At 41.0% G+C, this 17563-nt stretch overlaps 1 protein-coding gene across 8 annotated transcripts in view; it reads right to left on the bottom strand.

The window, feature by feature from the left end:
- Positions 1-9203, bottom strand: part of cacna1ab (calcium channel, voltage-dependent, P/Q type, alpha 1A subunit, b) — a 118506-nt gene extending 109303 nt beyond the window's left edge. For 5 of the 8 annotated variants that reach the window (XM_076884622.1, XM_076884626.1, XM_076884627.1 and 2 more), the window contains exons 1-2: positions 8469-9200; positions 6733-6872 (exon numbers count right to left, since the gene is read on the bottom strand). In XM_076884622.1, the coding sequence (XP_076740737.1) occupies positions 6733-6872; positions 8469-8645 (317 nt within the window). In that variant the 5' untranslated portion in view covers positions 8646-9200. Of the gene's footprint in view, positions 1-6732; positions 6873-8468 lie in introns of all 8 variants that reach the window. The other 3 variants (XM_076884629.1, XM_076884623.1, XM_076884628.1) reach the window with 3 other exon arrangements.
- Between the last annotated feature and the right edge of the window lie 8360 nt (positions 9204-17563).

Below are 17563 nucleotides of genomic sequence, written 5' to 3'. Positions count from 1 at the left end.
TGGATGAGGTTTCCCCTGAATTCTTTAAAGTTATGGATGTTGTAGAGCTGTCTTGGTTGACACACCTCAGCAACATAACAATGACATGGTGCCTTTGGACTGGCAGACTGGGGTGGTGTTTCCGATCTATATTGCTGGCCATAGTAAGACTCAGTTCTGGTGGGTGTTGGACTTTGCCAGGGCTGCCCAAAAATTGTGTTCATTTCTAGGCGCAGCCAGGTGGCAGAAGGCTTCCACTTTAGTGGCCTAAGGATTTTGTCTCAGATTTTTGCAGATAACATAATTCTGTTGGCTTCATCAGATGGTGGCTTTCAGCTTACACTGGAGTGTTTTGCAGCCAAGTGTGAAGCAGCAGGAATGAGAATCTGTCCGAGGCCATCATCCTCAGCTGGAAAATGTGGTGTACCCCACTCCGGGTCAGGGATGAGTTGCTGTTGCTTACCAAAGTGGAGGACTCCATGTATCTCGGAGTCTTGTTCAAAAATGACGGGCAAGTGGATTGGGGGATTGACAGTTGGATTAGTGCAGCATCTGGAATGATGCTGACACTGTACCAGGCTGTCATGGTGAAGAGAGAGCTGATCATATAAGGAAAGCTGGTGATTTACTGGTCGATCTATGTCCCTACCCTTACCTACGGTCACATGGTTTGGGTAATGACCAAAAGAATACTGTTGTGGATAAATCAAGAGAAATTTGTTTTCTCTGAAGGTTGGCTGGACTCAGCCTTAGCGATACGATGAGACGTTCAGTTATTAGGAAGGAACTCAGAGTAGAGCTGCTACTCCCTGCACATCAAAAGGAGACAGTTGAGGTGGTTCGAACATCTGATTAGGATGCCACCAAGGTGCCTCCTGGGTTAGGGGTTCTGGGTATGGCCTATTAGGAGGATACCCTGGGGCAGACTCAGGACATGCTGGAGAGATTATGTCTCTCCACTGGCCTAGGAAGGCTTCAGTGTTTCGCTGAATCAACTGGAAGAGGTGGCTGGGGAGAGGCAGGTCTGGGCTTCTCTGCTTAGCCTGCTGCCTGGATGAGCAGTATCAAATGGATGGATGGATGGATCCTTGTCACACTAACAAAATTATCTATTTTAGTGACAGACCTCTGTGAAGGGTTCATCTGTGCAAATCTTGCACAAAAGACTGAACAGGGAAGGAAGCAACCCCTAGTCCATATACTGAGAAAAACAGCAAGCTTTTGGAATTTGAAAAAAACAAAACAACTACACAAAGTAAATCATTAGACTGTATCGTAAAATGACTCCTGCCTTTTACTGTTTTTTAGATCATCCCAGACAAAAAGTTCTAACTTGTGACTCATGCTTTAAATGAAAGTTACCAGGGTGGTTGCTCTTCTGTAAAGCTTCGCCATCAGTGGCAAGGCCAATAAGCCATCAATACAGTACAGTACTACTGAAATGCTCTTCATATAAGGCTTAGCAGAATGTCATAAGTAGCAGCCCTACATGATGTCCATCTTTTACGTATCACCTTCATGGGGAAATAATTGACTGATGATGACTATCAGGTGTCTGGTTAAGACTAAGACTCAGTAATTATATTTCTAGGATTTTGATGGTGCTGTAAAATATGAACATTTGTTGTTTTCTTTCAATCATCTAGCTGCAATTTCTATGGTGGGACAATCTATTTGTGCTCAGTGGCATAATGAAAAGTTAGGTATGGCTCAAGCTAGCTCCCATTTGCCATTTGAGCTTAACTGTCAAAGGAAAGTCAGTGAAAGTCCATTTGTGATGTTATTGTTGTTCACACTCTAGAAAAAATCACTTGGGGAGAAATTTATCTCCACCAGGGGTAAAAATAATTCAGCAGAGGCAAGAACATGTAGACTGCCCCCCAGCAAATCACACTGAGTGTATTCCCAGTCCGAAACCATTTAATTTTTTTTTTTCAGGGAATACAGTTGAAGAACAACCTGATGTGCTGCTCATCAGTAGGTGAATCCACTACGCTGTAAATCCCCTGTGTTATTCCAGCATATCTATAATACCCCTTAAACCCAATAAATGTTATAATTTTCCTTACTGCTTTTTTAGAATTCTCTTTTTTTCCTCTAAGAAAAGAAAATTTAGGGAACCCATTAGATGGGACCTGTATTTCCATTCCCTTACAAACCCAGAGACCTCTAATATGGTGCTCTACAGCAGGACAGTTTGGTTGTGATCTGCCAAAGATAAACAAAAGAAACTACAGTATGCTACTTTCTGAAAAAGTATTGCATTGTGCGTGGCTTGTCATCAGTTCTCTGGAGACACTATGTGGTAGCAGAGGTGATAAAAACATCACTACATGTGAACACACCTTACTTGAGGACTGGCTGCGATTTATGCTTGCCTGTTTAGCTCCCATGGCATCAGTTAACATCTTGTAAAGCTGAGTGACATGATGATGGGGGTAAAGCGGAAGGGCTAACAACACTACCTCAAGCAGTAAAAGGCCACCAGTTTAAAGCTCTAGTTAAATCCAGCTGGGATTTTCTCTACTTCTTGTTTTAGCTTCAGCAACTAGCGCTTTCAGCTAACTAAATACAGATAGAATAGCAGAAGAAAAGAGAAATAAGGATGCAGAAAACTATGCTACCACTCTGTTGGCTATTGCCATAACAACAAACCAGCTCCCCCATCTCTTGCAGAAGTGACATTTCACTTTGCCCTGGTTGCTGCTCCCTGCAGGGACGCTCTGATCCAGCCTGTGTACGTGTATGTGTGTATGTGTCCTCATTAAAGGAAGAGTGACTGAGGAGGAGTGGCCCTGATCACAAACACACACACACACACACCTTGTCAAACCAGGGGCCTGTGCTTCGTACCGCGCTAAGTGAGTTAGCTGGATTAGATTGTTGACGATTTCGCGTGATCCTGGATCGTTCGGTTCCCCGAAGCCCATCCGGGACTTGCTGTCATAGCAACAGAGCCGTAAGCGTAAACCTGCTGGGGAGCAGGTTTACTTTATGTAAACAGGATTAGATCGTGGCCACACAGGTATGTCCGCGTCATTCATACGAAAGCAACAGCGATATTCCACCACTGTTTCACCATAAATAAATAACATCACTGTAACCAAAGATAATGCAGCACTTGATCCTTTTATTGATTTCACACCGATACATACAGGTCATTCCCTAAAAAAGGGAAATGTACTATTAACATTCTATTACATGTATGTGATTATTACAGATGTAATTCATATTTCAGAGTAGTAATTGTAAATTACTTCGTGTAATCAAGATGAGAGACCACGGCTATAAAAGCGAAGGTGGATTTGGGAAGTCTGTCGCAGTCATATCCTGTCCGTTTACGCGAGCAACCCATTGCAGAAGGTGCAAGATTGATAAGGAGAGTTCTCAGAATTCAGCGTATATTGCGGGACAGACAGGATCCTTTAGCTCAGCGCGACAGTGTGCTCATAGAGAGATATCGATTTTCCCGTGAGGGTATTATTTACTTAACCAACTTGTTGACGAGGGGGTGCAGGACCACCACCTGTCTTTTTTTTTGCTCTGCCCTTTTCTTGGTTGCTGTTATGAACAAACAAACAGAGTATTCCAGGGTCTCTTTCCAAGAGACGACAAGCAATATAAGTGATAAATATTACCATTCTGTAGAATATTCTTATATTTCACTTTTACTTGTTCCCATGTTCTAGTGGGTCCTGTTGTGGCTCTAATGTGAAAGGGGATATAATATAACATATTATAATATAATATAATGTAATATAATATTGGATAATATGGTGTGATATGATAAATCTACCCTACCGCCTACTGGTGTTGGCCAGAGGGGCCGATGGCGCAATATGGCAGCCTGGCTTCTGTCAGTCTGCCCCAGGGCAGCTGTGGCTACAACCGTAGCTGCCTCCACCAGTGTGTGAATGTGAGAGTGAATGAATAGTGGCATTGTAAAGCGCTTTGGGTGCCTTGAAAAGCGCTATATAAATCCACTCCATTATTATTGTTATTATTGAATTACTTACGAGTTTGATTTGTCAGCAACTTTCTGCCAGCCCTCTCTCCTTGCTTTTGCAGCCTTTGCAGTGTTCCCTTGCGTTTTAATTAAACTCTGAAACTCCTGAAATCCCTCACTCAAGAGTTCTTGCTCTGCTGCCGAAAAATACCGAGCGCGCTCCTTCGACATTTTCGCCGACCAATCAAAGGGTTGCCGATCAATGTTTCTACTATCGATGCGTAGCCCCTGTTGGGCCACCCAGTGATCTCACATTACTTCATCCAGCTATACTAATCGTCAACAACAGGTGTGTTCGGGGAACCGGAATAGCGAGCTCAGAGTTAGCGCAATGATTTGGTCTTGGATGTTTCATTTGATCTTGGATGTAGTAAGCGACGTACGAAGCACAGGGCCCAGACCTCTGCTGAGTCTGTGTGAGTGTGTTTGAGATTAGAAAAGACACAAAGTCAAGCTACTTGATGCAAACACACAAACAGACTGAGTAAGGATTCATCTAAAAATTACTGATGATGTGTTGTCTGTAATATTGTTACACTATCACCGAAATAAGTGTGTGTATGTATATGCGTATCTGTTATTTGCCTATTTCTCCTCTCGACATCTTCTTATCATCTGTACCCCCCACCCACCCACTATGGTTTAGGCAGCCATATTTAGATCACCTGGCAACCACATGACTACTCATGCCACCTGCTGGCATATATGTAAAGACAATGCAGCTGGGTTGGAGACATGACAATATGAGCAGGGCTGTTCACTGGCATTTCAATGATATACTGCTGCAGGAGCAGAGATTCTGACATGTTACAGTCAGTAAAGATGAAATGTTACGTAAAACAATACTGTGATTGGTGTTTCCTGTTTCAACATCTATTCCCATATCAGCACCGATACAGTGGTTTTTGTTTTGTTGTTTTATTTAGAAGATTGCAGTGAGTCCAGCACACCTCAAGTGCCAGTATAAATGGTTAATGGGAGTGTGTTGATGTCACAGATTGAGGGAGTACTAACCACCACATTAGTTGTAACTGTGGCTTTAGACACATCCTGTCTCATTGTGGTAAACTTCTGTTGTTTAATTTCCCACCTTTGTCTGCTCAACAATCTATGATTTCACTTTGTTAACTCCTTCTGTACTTATACCCCTCATTACTTAGTCTGATAGTCTCTTTACCAGCTCCTGCTCTACCTTGTTCAAAGTTTGTCTCCTTGTGCCTCGCCTTGTATTTTTGTCATCCGTGGTTAAGAGCCAGTATTCAGGCTTCTTTACTCTTGGATATTTATGATGTCATAGAATAGCACAAATATGGTCATCTCAGGCACTGAGCTCTGGCTATGAGCAAACAAGGTCCACCCATTCACATGTCTGAATATTTTTTGTGGGGAGGGGGATCAAATCAGAAGAAAGTTTCTTTAAGGGAATTGAGAAAAAAGCTAAAACATCTTGTTGTGGAGAGAAGATGAACTGAAGGGCTGCTCGAAGATCCATTATAAAATCAAATAGTATTCTTTTGAACCATAAACTATAAACCATACAGAATGACTCCATTCATAGAGTCCAAGAATAACAATATGGAGCTAGAGGTAAGTGTGATGGACCCTCTTTGATATATTTTGTTTGCCTCCATTCGTGTCCCCTATTAAACATGCATACCATTGCAGGACACTAAAATACGCAGTCATATGAACAGCTTACAATTAAGTCCAAGTCGGGTAGTAAGCTGGCATGTCATTGGTTCTAGTTCTCCTTGAGTTTGACTATCCATAAAGAAAATGCATTTTCTATGTGGACTCCAATGGAGTTAAATGAGCTGCTCACAGCTTCCTTTTGCAGAAACCTGTCTAGGTCCAGACCTTTGACATATTCCATCTGACTGGGCGGACTGATTCATCTCGCACTGTGACATGAAACTCCAGTTTCTCAGCTGAGGAACAACCTGTCCATTGACCGCTGCAGAAGGATCAATGACTAGTCAGTCAGCGCCATGGGTATGACTAAAGCAATTATCTAATGATGCACGACTGTTTATTCTGGCACTCCTGAGGAATGGCTACAATACATAAATGGAAAAACGTGGTGAACCTTAAGAGATTTAAGAGCATATATTGGTCTCTAGTGATTGATTTGGGAAAATCGAATTCCTGCCTGAATGAAATCAGTTAGAGCAGAGGAGTGTCAGACTCAAGATGGAAGCTGAATGTAACAACCTGGAAATTCAGTTATAACGCTTGGCAGAGACAATATTTCAACATTTTCTGTCCTAACTGTAAATCTAGCCTCAGCCATCAGGTTAGAAAATGAAGAGAAATTGGCTGACACTAGTGTCGTTATGTGGACCCACTGCTGTTTTTTTAAAGCTGAAATGTTTATGTTTGTGATAAATGCCCAAGCAGAAATTAAACTGAAGGAAAATTACAGCAGGACAAATGTCCACTTTAGGCTAATTACAGATGTATGAATCCCCACACAAATATCCCAAATTATTCACTCCAGAGGAACAAATTTTAACAAAGCCTCACCATGCGATTACCCCACCAAACTTGGAACTCGAGTGAAATGGGTAGCCATGGAAACACAGCCTACACATTTCAGTGTCCAAAAGCATGTACACATTAGGAACCACTAACCACTATAAACACAAACAGGCACAAACACAGACAAGAAAATAAAACCTCATCTTAACCCCACTTAGAAGAACATCGCTAAAATAAATCCAAAACTAAAACGAGAGCTGTGGACTCACCCGGTGAGGACAACTACAAAGTCCATGACGTTCCAGCCGTTCCTCAGGTAGGAGCCCTTATGTAACGCAAAACCGAGAGCCAGGATCTTTATTCCAGACTCGAAACAGAAGATGGCTATGAAGTAGGGCTCTGTCTCCTCCTGCAGGGGAGAGGAAAAGGATGGAAAGGGAAAAATGGGAGAAGGAATATAAAAAGTGAAGTTATGGGTAGTTATGTGAGTAGAAACACAAAGAGAAGGGAAGAGCAGATAGAAAAGTGAAATGTAAGAGAGAAAAAGAAAAAGGGTCAAGGAGATTTTTTCTTTAGGGTTTTTGTTTTTAATGGCAGCCTAAAACTTCTTTACACAAATCGGGCATAACATTATCCCTACTGTTAGGTAAAGTGAATAACAGAGATTATCTCGTCATCATGCCATCTGTTAGTGGTGGGATATATCAGGGAGTAAGTGAACATGTGGTCCTCAAAATTGAGGAGAGCTTAGAAACAGGAAAATGGGCAAGCATAAGAATTTGAGCCAGTTTGAAAAGGGCCAAACTAGACTGGGTTAGAGCGTCTCCAAAACTGTAGCTCTTGCGGGGTGCTCCTGGTCTGCAGTGGTCAGTAAGTCCAAGGAAGGAACAGTGGTGAACCAGCAACAGGCTCATGGGTGGCCAAGACTCATCGATGCATGTGGGAAGTGAAGGCCAGTGTTGTCAGATACAACAGATTAGCTACTGTAGCTTAAATTGCCCCAAAAAGTGAATGCTGGTCCTGACAGAACGGTGTCAGAATACACAGAGCATCACAGTTTGTTGTGTATGGGGCTGCATATGCAGACACCTATCCACTGACGAAAGCACCACCAAAGATTAGAACTGGGCCACAGAGCAATGGAAGAAGGTGGCCTGGTCTGATTAATCATTTTGTCTTTCAAATCACATGGATGGCCGGGTGTGTGTTGCTTACCTGGTAAGATGTCAGCAGAGGCTGCTGTGCATGCTGGGCCCTGTCATCCATATAGACGTTACTTTGACACATACCACCTACCTAAGCATTGTTGCAAACCATGTACACCTTTTCATGGAAAAGATATTCCCTGATAGCTGTGGCCTCGTTCAACAGGACAATGCACCTTGCCAAAAATGCTTCAGGAATGGTTTGAGGAGCGTAACAACGAGTTTGAGGTATTGACTTGGCCTCCAAATTCGCTAGATCTAAATTCGTGGGATGTGCTGGACAAAGAAGTCTGATCCATGGAGGCCCCTTCTCGCATCTTAAAGGACTTAAAATATCTGTTGCTGAGATCTTGGTGCAGATACCACAGCACACCTTCAAGGGTCATGTGGAGTCCAGGTCAGGGCTGCTTTGGCAGCAAAAGGGACCAAAACAATATTAGGCAGGAAGTCATAATGTTATATTTAATCGGTGTAAACCTATGAAGTGCTGAGAACAATATCAGTCAACATGGTTAGAAATGTACCAATTTGCTCCAAAGTTCGATTCACAGGCCTGATCACATCAGAAATAATGATGTGATAAAAATGATGAGAACGTATTGTTTTTCTTTTCTTATTTTAGCCTGTGTGAGTGAGCTCTGCATATTTGGTATCAGTGTGTCCAGTGTACCTCAACGGTCTCCATGTGTATGTACTTCCATCTGTGCGCACACTGAATATGTATGAATATGTTGCACATGTACATGAACCACATTTAAATGTGTGTGTATGTGTGTGTGTGTGTGTAAAATGTGTGTTACCAGTCGTTCGGACAGAGGCGTCTTGTCTCCATCGGGAAGGTGCTGTTCCAGAGCCAGGACGATGCAGTTTGCAATGATGGTGGTGAGAATCATCCATTCAAATGGAGTACAGCTGGGGTTAAAGCCAATAGCACCAGGAAGAAGCACCTCATATACAGTACACAACACTGCAGCCATTCACACCACAAAGATCCAGCCACCGACACATGCAAACATTCTTACAATGGATTTGAAAAGAAGTCCAGCCTACCAGGTGACATTTTTCTTTCTGTTGCTCTGAATGTCTGTTTACATATTCACTATTCTTTGTAATGTCACACAGCCAAGGAAATGTAAATCTGCAAATCTCAGTGCTTTATTGGAACAAGTAAAACAAGTAGAATTCTTTGGTCCTGCAATGTTCTTAAATACTACAACAGAAGATGTAGTATTTAAGAACATTTAGAAATAAATATAAAGATTGGAGCAATAGTTCAAATAATAAATAAAGACTAATAACAAGAACAGCAATGACAATAAAAGGGGAGATGGTGCTCAAAACAGTTTAAAACATTATGATAAATAAAGTACAAATACATAGGAATTTTGCTACATATCGTATAGAAGGCAGGGCTTTTCTTCACTGTAGCTTTTCCCCCTTTGTTTGTGTCCATTTTTATGTCTGTTACCATTTCTGTAAAGCACCGTGTGACTCATCTGCTTGTTTACCGTCTTTGTAAATACACTTAACTGGACATGAACTTCAGTTAATGTTGATTTTACCATGTCTTTATAGGTGCCACTGCAGCACATTACGCTGTTATTATATTATTTATTGTACTTAAACTTTATTTAAACAAGACAACCCTAGTGCCACCACCATGAACTTTACCTTCAACAACCTTTAATTTTACCGAACAGCAATGAACGCGAGACAACAACAACAAAAAAGCCAAATAATATTGCGTATGCCTCAAGAATACTGCAGTACTTCCGTGTACGATTCTCGATATTCCATTTTCAAACTCAGACCCATCAGTTTGACGAAAGAGAAAACCAATAAAGCCCGAGGGAAGATTGATTTGCTTTGTCAGCACACCACGTTGCACAGTTTTGTTTCTGCAGAAGAAAACGCCAGAGAAACAGTGACTGACATTATGAAATTCAAACCGAAAACGGTCACTTTATTACAGCAGTACATGAGAGTTAAATTCCAACTCCCACCACAACACACAGACACACAGCCTGACTCACAAAGGTTGCCTGGTGGGGCAGCCAGCTTTTCACAGTGCTCCATCCAGTCAAGTGTGTTTGAATGTGTTGCGCTTTGTGTGTGTGTCCATGCCTGAGTAATGGCTGCTGGAGGGGCTAAGATGACCGGATACATCTAGACAGATCAAGCCCTGTGCCTAATTGTCCAGTCATTATCCTGTTAGCTTGCATGTGTGTGTCTGTCTCTCTGTGCGCGCGCTAGTATGCGCCCATTGTCGTGTTTACCAGATGCAACATTGACACTGACACTATGGCCTGCAGGACAGCCTCTGTGCATCAGTGTGCGAGTGTGTGTGTGTGTGAAGGATAAGAGGCGAACGGCTGACGTGAGAGGATGAGACAGGTCGGTCTACGGAGTACACACTAACAAGACGGCACTGAACTCCATGGCACATGCTGGCTGGCTGACACAACACACACACCTATACTTGTGAAAGGTGCAGTGGTAAGAGGCAGACTACAATTTCCAAAGTTGAATCTTATTACTGGTGAAAAAGTGCTTTGTCCAGATGTTCCGTTATTTAGCCACTGGGTAGCTGTGGTAGTAGTGCTAGGTAGTATACCTGATGAACTGGTATCCTGGCTGTAATTTAAATAAAGCTATATTGGTCAAAGACAAAACACCCACTATGGCTCTTTAAGGGGTTCACACCTATTATATTATTAGCCTCCGGGAGCACTATTGAGCAGTAGAGGAGCTGCATTCTTCTTGGTCATAGTTCTAATTATATGATGCAAAAATCAAAATAATATCACCAGCAATAGTCCACAAATCTCTCTCTTCTACATGAAAACCATCCTATGAGTAGTCAATTTAATAATAGTCCACTGGCCAAATTACAGCGGAGAATGGCAGCGCTACTGGAAAGACAGATGGAGAATGTAGAGATGACTTCAGATTCTTCCACCAAAGATTTTTTTTGTGTGTGTGGCAGTATAAACCATCTCAGTACCAATCATTCTTTCAACTGTCACAAACCTAGACACTTGTTAAATAGGTTTAGCCACTTTTCATTTAACTTTACCTTATCCAAAATGTATGGATGGTATCCTGCTGCTTTGCAACATTTCGCTCCCCTGTCACAGGAACACTGCGCTTACACTCTGCGTTTCTGTGCTGTGCTTGGTGCGCCATGTGAGAGACCACTTTTGCCACTATATCACAAAGGAGAGGCCAGTATCTAATGCAGAAACAGTTCTGCTCACAGGTGTTGAAGCAAAAAAGCAAAAAAGAGTCGCAGAGTTGGAGCGTGATGTTAAAACCAGACGATGTCCAGATGTACCCACAGATTCTGTCTGCCATGATGTCCTAACCACTCAAATGACTACTCTGGTTATTAAAGGTGCTGAAGACAGAACTGGTTCCATATCTGTAGAAAGAGCTTTTTGTTGATCTAAGTGCAGGATTTACAGCACTTCACAGTGTGTAAGTGTTTTTACATGGTTACTTCATATTTAAGTTATTCCTTCACTTTTAGGATAACCTTAAAATGTATTTCATTTGAATAATCTAATTCAGGCCGCAGTGCAGAGAGTGCATGTGTATGTGCTTGATGACTACATGCTAGCCTGCCACACCATCTATTATTCAGCAGACAGACACTCTGCTGGCCTAACAACCTGCTGAAAGCAGGAGGTAACACTCTGCCTGTGTGTGTGTGTCTTTCTCTTTCATTTCCTCCCATTCCTTCAGATCTTTATTTCTTTCTGTGTGTTTTTCATTTTATCCTCAATGTTTCTCTTTCCATTTCCTTCTTTCCTTAGTCTCCTCCAAATGTGACCATTCCTTGTTTTTGTCTTACTTTACCTCTTTCGTCTGACACATCACTCTATTCATCTTTTGAGAAAAAAAAAAAGAGGTGAATCGGAAGCAATTAAGGAGCTGAAATTTCTGGCAAGGGTATTATTGGTGAGCACTGCAAAAATGAGTGTGTGTGCTCCTCTCTTGTTAATTAAAATGGCTTTCTGATGGCCACAAACAAGCTCTACCCTGCCAAATACACTGACCGCGCGTGCACATCCACACACTCACACGCACACACACACAGTTATTGCAAAAAAGGTTTCTTTAGCATTTCTAAACCTACACAATCTGAATATATCATGTTGTCCTGCTGCTGTACTATAGTATGCATTATTCCCTAATACTGCTACTACAGTAGGAGCTTTTACTATACTCACAATGCAATTGCAGTGTGGGTATAACAAAAGCTGCTACTACTGTAGCACTCTTAGGCAGTGAAGCTTGGACTTTTGTACAGTAAAAGCTCTCAGCAAACTGTTAGACAACAGACACAAAGAGGACTGGCAGGTACTGCAGTCAATTTGCAGAAAGAAGGCAACAATTTGGATAGTTCATTAATAATTTAAGTCATTTTAAAAAAAGAGCCATAGATTGAGCAGTTGTATTATCGTCAGTGAGTCGCTTCAATTATCAAACAAACAAATTACATAATAAATAAAAAACTATATGAAATAAGTTTGCAGAAAACAATCACATAGAAGTAATCAATGAAGTTTACAATAGCCATCTCTTTGCTACATTAGAACAAAAATCATATAATAACAATGTCATAAATAAATTCAGTGAAAAGTTAAAAAGAAATTGTAAGTGTAAGGTTAATGATGCTAAGGGCCATGAAATCAACAGCCCAGCCATGGTAAGTGTGCTGGTAGGAAAACATCAGACAGGAAGTGGTCTGGACTATCTCACCTGCAGGTCTTTCAAAATAAGAATGAGCAGATTGTTAACCTCTAAAGAATCGTTGAACTTCTTAAAGGAAACTATCCCCCAAACACACATTTCTAAATACACTTGTACAGCCAGTAATATACCCTGATGACCTACGACTATGTTTAAGTTTATGTGCACAAAACACTGTAGACAATTTGATGAGACATTTACATTATGGAAACTAAATTAAACTAAATTATGGAAAAGTATCTCCCAGTTTTATTGACATTATAATTTAATGCAAAGTTTTAAGTCATTTTAAATTCCTTCACTCAACCTGACAACTGGGCCCTAATGAGATAAATATCACATTAGTCATTTTATGGCATATGTTTTACACCCAAAGACCACTAACCAGTTCATTCAGTCTGGTTAATTTAAAGGCTGACAATAACAGGATTTTTAACTCTGTAATACCAAATGTATTGTATTTGAAACAGATTTTGTGAGTTTTTTAGACCGCTGCATTATCAATGTCACTTTTTGCTGCATGTGGCAAAAATAACACAAATTAAAACATCTTTTGTATTTTCTTTTAATTTATAAGAAGGTTAAAAGTGTGATACTCTGATAAATCAGCTGATATTTTTCTTTTTCACACTCAAAAAACAAAAAACGTATTTCCCTGACATTTGTTACACCCTGTCACTGTAGGTCATGGTGGCTGACTCCACAAAAAGTTGGCGATACATGCATTCTGGTCACAGTTACTTTTTTACATACACAAACTTGCATTATGCTTTTGAAAAGGAACCTTCACAGCTACGTGATGGATGCATGTACCCACTGTAGTAAAGAAATTTGTCCATGTAGACAATAAACTATTAACCTGCTCAAAATTCTTCATCTGTCCACACACCATGACCCCAAACCTCCATAAAACTGCCCACACCTATTTAAATTCCTCCGTCTCAGTCATCCAGTGAAAAATGTCCCAGAGTACCAGCTTGCATTGTACACACACACAGACACACATCCATGCCCACACCCGCGCGGGAGGCTGTGTGTGTTTTCAGCTGATGAGGCATTTTGGCGTGGCGCTGAGGCTGTGCTTTAGGGGAGCCGAGCCTGATGAGGGGGAGATTTTAAATCACACCAAATGAAGCTTTATCAAATAAATGAAACAGTGTAGCACCCAACTCAGCAAGAGTCAGTCCCTTTATGGGAGTGACGCAAGCACTCTCTCTCTCTCTCACTTTGTCTCTCTCCATCCTCCTTGAAAAACGCTTTAGAGTTTATAAAGAACATTTAACAATTTCATGCAAAGACACACATCTTCTAATTTTTTAACTCCACTTAAGGTTAGAAGAGTCTCTTCTGCACTTTTGTCACATTTTTCAAGTGGAGTGAACCTGAATGCAACTTGCAGGCGAAATTGCAGGGAGGCAAAGTGAAAATTAGAGAAGACATAAATCCAAGAGCCTAAACGGAAAATGTAAAAACACTTAGGTAGGTATCACCAGAGCACATAAATAAGTGCTTGTTAAATGAGACTGAGATGGGGGCAACGTCTACAACCACTCGCAGTCAGTAGCCATCTCTGAAGAGACTTTTGCTGTATACATACACAGAAATTCACATTAAACAAGAATTCACATTAGCTACTTACATTCAGAGTCCAGTCAGTCCTGGAGTTGAAACAGAGAGTCAGTGAAACATGACAAAATCCTCAGCAACCTTTTATATTTTACAGCGTAACCAAAGTACAGCAAGTTGGAATATTTGAGTCGAGTCTCCTATTGAAGACAGATACATGGCACATGATTGTGCCCACTGGTGCAGAGCAACTCAGATTAATTTCAACATGTGTACGTTTAGAAAATAGACGGAAACTATTTGCAAACATGTCCCGATCTTTGTGACAGAGGTCAATGTGCGTTGACTGTGATTGATTGGAGACAGGTTGACTTCTACCACAAAAGTGGCCTCCCAGAAGTTGAGGGTGTTAAACACTCAACCACTGGGAGAAGAGCTAGTCATTGCTGTGGCAATTAGTTGCAAAATTCCAAAAACTTCAATGCAACCAATTTATATTTGTTGCAAGGAAATTGCTGTCCTCTTTTTGCTCTAATTTCACAAAACCACAAGCCAATCCAAAAATCTTAAATGGGGAAAGCTAGTGGTCCAAGGGATCTCTGTTGATCCATGATCCGAACCGATCCCACTTCTTGACACGCACGTGATCCGAAGATTTGAAAAAGAAAAGAAAAGTATGTGTATGGTGTGCGTGGTCAGTCTGTCAAGCGATAGTCATGGCCAGCACTAGCAGACCAAGTGGAGGAGCAGAGGAGTTTGTGGCATTTAACCCTTGTATGGTGTTCGGGTCTGTGAGACCCGTGTTCAGTTTATGTCAAAAGAAAAATTAAACAATTAATTATTTTTTCACGTGTAAATGTGTTGTGTCTTTCCACTCACTCCACTTGATTATAACTGATTTATTTATAACATTTTATATAAAAGAAAAACGAGAAGCACATTAATTTATAAATGTGATCTAACAAAGGTAAAGGGAAAAAATTAACCATGTTTGCTGTTCATATGTCTTGTAATTGGGATGAAGTAAACATCTGTTGAGTAATTTAACATAAAATTGTTTGATAGTGTTAATTTGGAAAGCCAAAACTCTAGCGGGTCCACCAGACCCATGAACACTGGCTGAGTAACAAAAATACAAACACCACACAAGGGTTAAGCAGCCCTTTGCTGCCCAATCGGGCTAAAGCTATTACAAAAGCTACAGACATGCGTGAAACAAGGAGTTTAAACATATAATGAACGTGCTTGAGCCATGCTATGTTATCCCGTTGCACATCCACTTCAGAGACGAGATCGTTCCAAGCATGTATGAGCAGGAAAAGTCTAAAGTTATGGCTGAACTGTCACAGGCATCTTTTGTTGCTCTACCTACAGATGGGTGGACCTCCAGGGCAACGTAAAGCTACGTGACCATGACCACTCATTATATTACAGTGGAGTGGTAGATATACAGCTGTGTACTGCCCTATATTGCACCTTAATTTGTTTTTACATAATTGTGTGAAATGAGTCTTGAGTTGAATGTTTTATAATGGGCAAAAAATACTTAAATAAATAAATGGCAAGTTAAATTTTTCTTGTCTTTTTTTTTTGCTGATCCGAAAATTGATCCGATGATTTGAAAACCGTGATCCGATCGGAACCGTGAGTTTTTTCATCCGTTGCACCACTAGCAAAAGCTAAATCAAAAATATTAAAATACCACAGAGAGTGTCATGATGGTGATGGGGGGAGCTGTGGTATGTTTGTGGCGATCATCCAGTCTGCCATTACAATAGTGACCTCAGCTCCCTGCCTGCCTTACTATGATTTATTTATTTGGTTCGCTCTAACCTGCAGATTTTCCACTGAAGTCCAGTTTTACCGGCAGGCCTCTCACTTTCCTCGTGTGTCTGTCCCCCCACCTGACTTTTCCTTGTCTCTGTTCCCTGAAGATGGTACCAGCAGGTTGAAAGCATTCTCCTCCTTTTCCTTTTTTAAATCACACACACAGATACACACACGAAAAAAAAATCACTCTATTTCTTTCCTTATGCTCCACTCTAATTCAGCCATCTTGCCTTCTCTCCATCCTCTCCTCCTCTACCTCAACGTCCCCTCCCTCCCATGCTGCTCCACTCTTCTCCACCATGAATCGCTATATATAGACATGTGAAAGATAAAAGGGTGCGTCTCTCTCTCTCTCTCTTGCCTGACCCTAGCTCTTTTTGATTTGTGGAAAAAGCTTGTGTGTGTATCTATGTGTGTGTTTGTTTGTGTGTGTGTGCCGTTCTGGATTTTTTTTTTTTTTTTTGCAGAATATACGCTGTGCCACTTTGCAGGCTGGTAATGAGAACTGCATAGATTCTCGCTCTCTGCAGCCTCTCGCACACGCTCACAGACGACGTCTGCTGCCCGTCACTCTCTCGTTTCTTTCTGGCCCAAGCGGAGCCATTGTACCCACCGCTTCCACACAGAATGTGAACCACACACACAAATAAAATGTCACACGCACACAAGCATGCATAAACACACAAATTATTCACACAGACCACATTCACAAACAAACACACAGTTACACTTGCAGCATCTCCCATGATGCAACTGAAGGAAAGAGTCTCCTCTCCAGGGAGCGAGAACTGTGACACACACACACACACACACGCATAGAGATCTTATAGCACACACAACTGCTGAACCAGCTCTGATTGTTGCTTTAGCTGGGCTTCTGGTTGAAAACACCCACTTTAAAATGACAAAATGTCACAACAGCGCACACTCAAATATGATCTTAACGCAGTGAAATCATCTTCAATCAGATTTCTCCCCTGTTTAGTTTACTCACACAAACAGAAACGGAAACTACATTAGATTATGCTAGATTAGATTAGAGTAGATTTGATTTTAATTATTGCCATGGGAATTAAATGAAAGCGGCCAATAATTTAATAAAAGAAAACAAATGTATCGACCGATGAAAATCAAGAAAAAAAGTAGATGACACTTTTCAAAGCTAATTTTAAAAGCTAAATCAGTTGATCTTTTCTTAAAAAAACAAAAACAAAACAAAACTATTTGCAATACGAGACTCGGAAGAAGCAGTCCGACTTTCTTTGACGATTGCAACGTTGGCAGGTGTGTTTGCTTGAGCGGCTTCTTTTGTAGGTCAACCATCATCTGGAGTCCTGTTCTATTTTAACAATCTAGTCATCTTCTGAATTATTAAATGTAGTGGCTCGTAAATTTACCGGCTGCAGAGGACAAAAACACTTTCATGTGACTTTTCTTTTTAGCCATTTGTTCTACTAAGCAAGAACATTTTTTAGGCCATTTAAGCATTTCCACCAAAATTATGATGCAGCTTTAACAATCCAACAATGTGCAATAAAAAAAGCTAAGAAGCACACAAAACCCACTGGTTGGCATTGGTTACAGCAGTTTTAACAATGCTCTAGTGAGGATTTAACCGGAACAAGAACACTGAAATGAGTGACTGGAGGGTTTCGTTGTTCTCGTGTATTGGTTCAATTTATAGGCGTAAGAAGCTACAAATCAACAACCAAGCATTCCGTCGTTTTTCTAGTTTTAATTTTCT

The sequence above is a fragment of the Maylandia zebra genome, linkage group LG6 (genome assembly GCF_041146795.1).
Source record: "Maylandia zebra isolate NMK-2024a linkage group LG6, Mzebra_GT3a, whole genome shotgun sequence".
In the NCBI taxonomy this organism is placed as follows: domain Eukaryota; kingdom Metazoa; phylum Chordata; class Actinopteri; order Cichliformes; family Cichlidae; genus Maylandia; species Maylandia zebra.
Note: the sequence above shows the minus strand (reverse complement) of the source record. Positions and strands in the feature narration are given on the sequence as shown.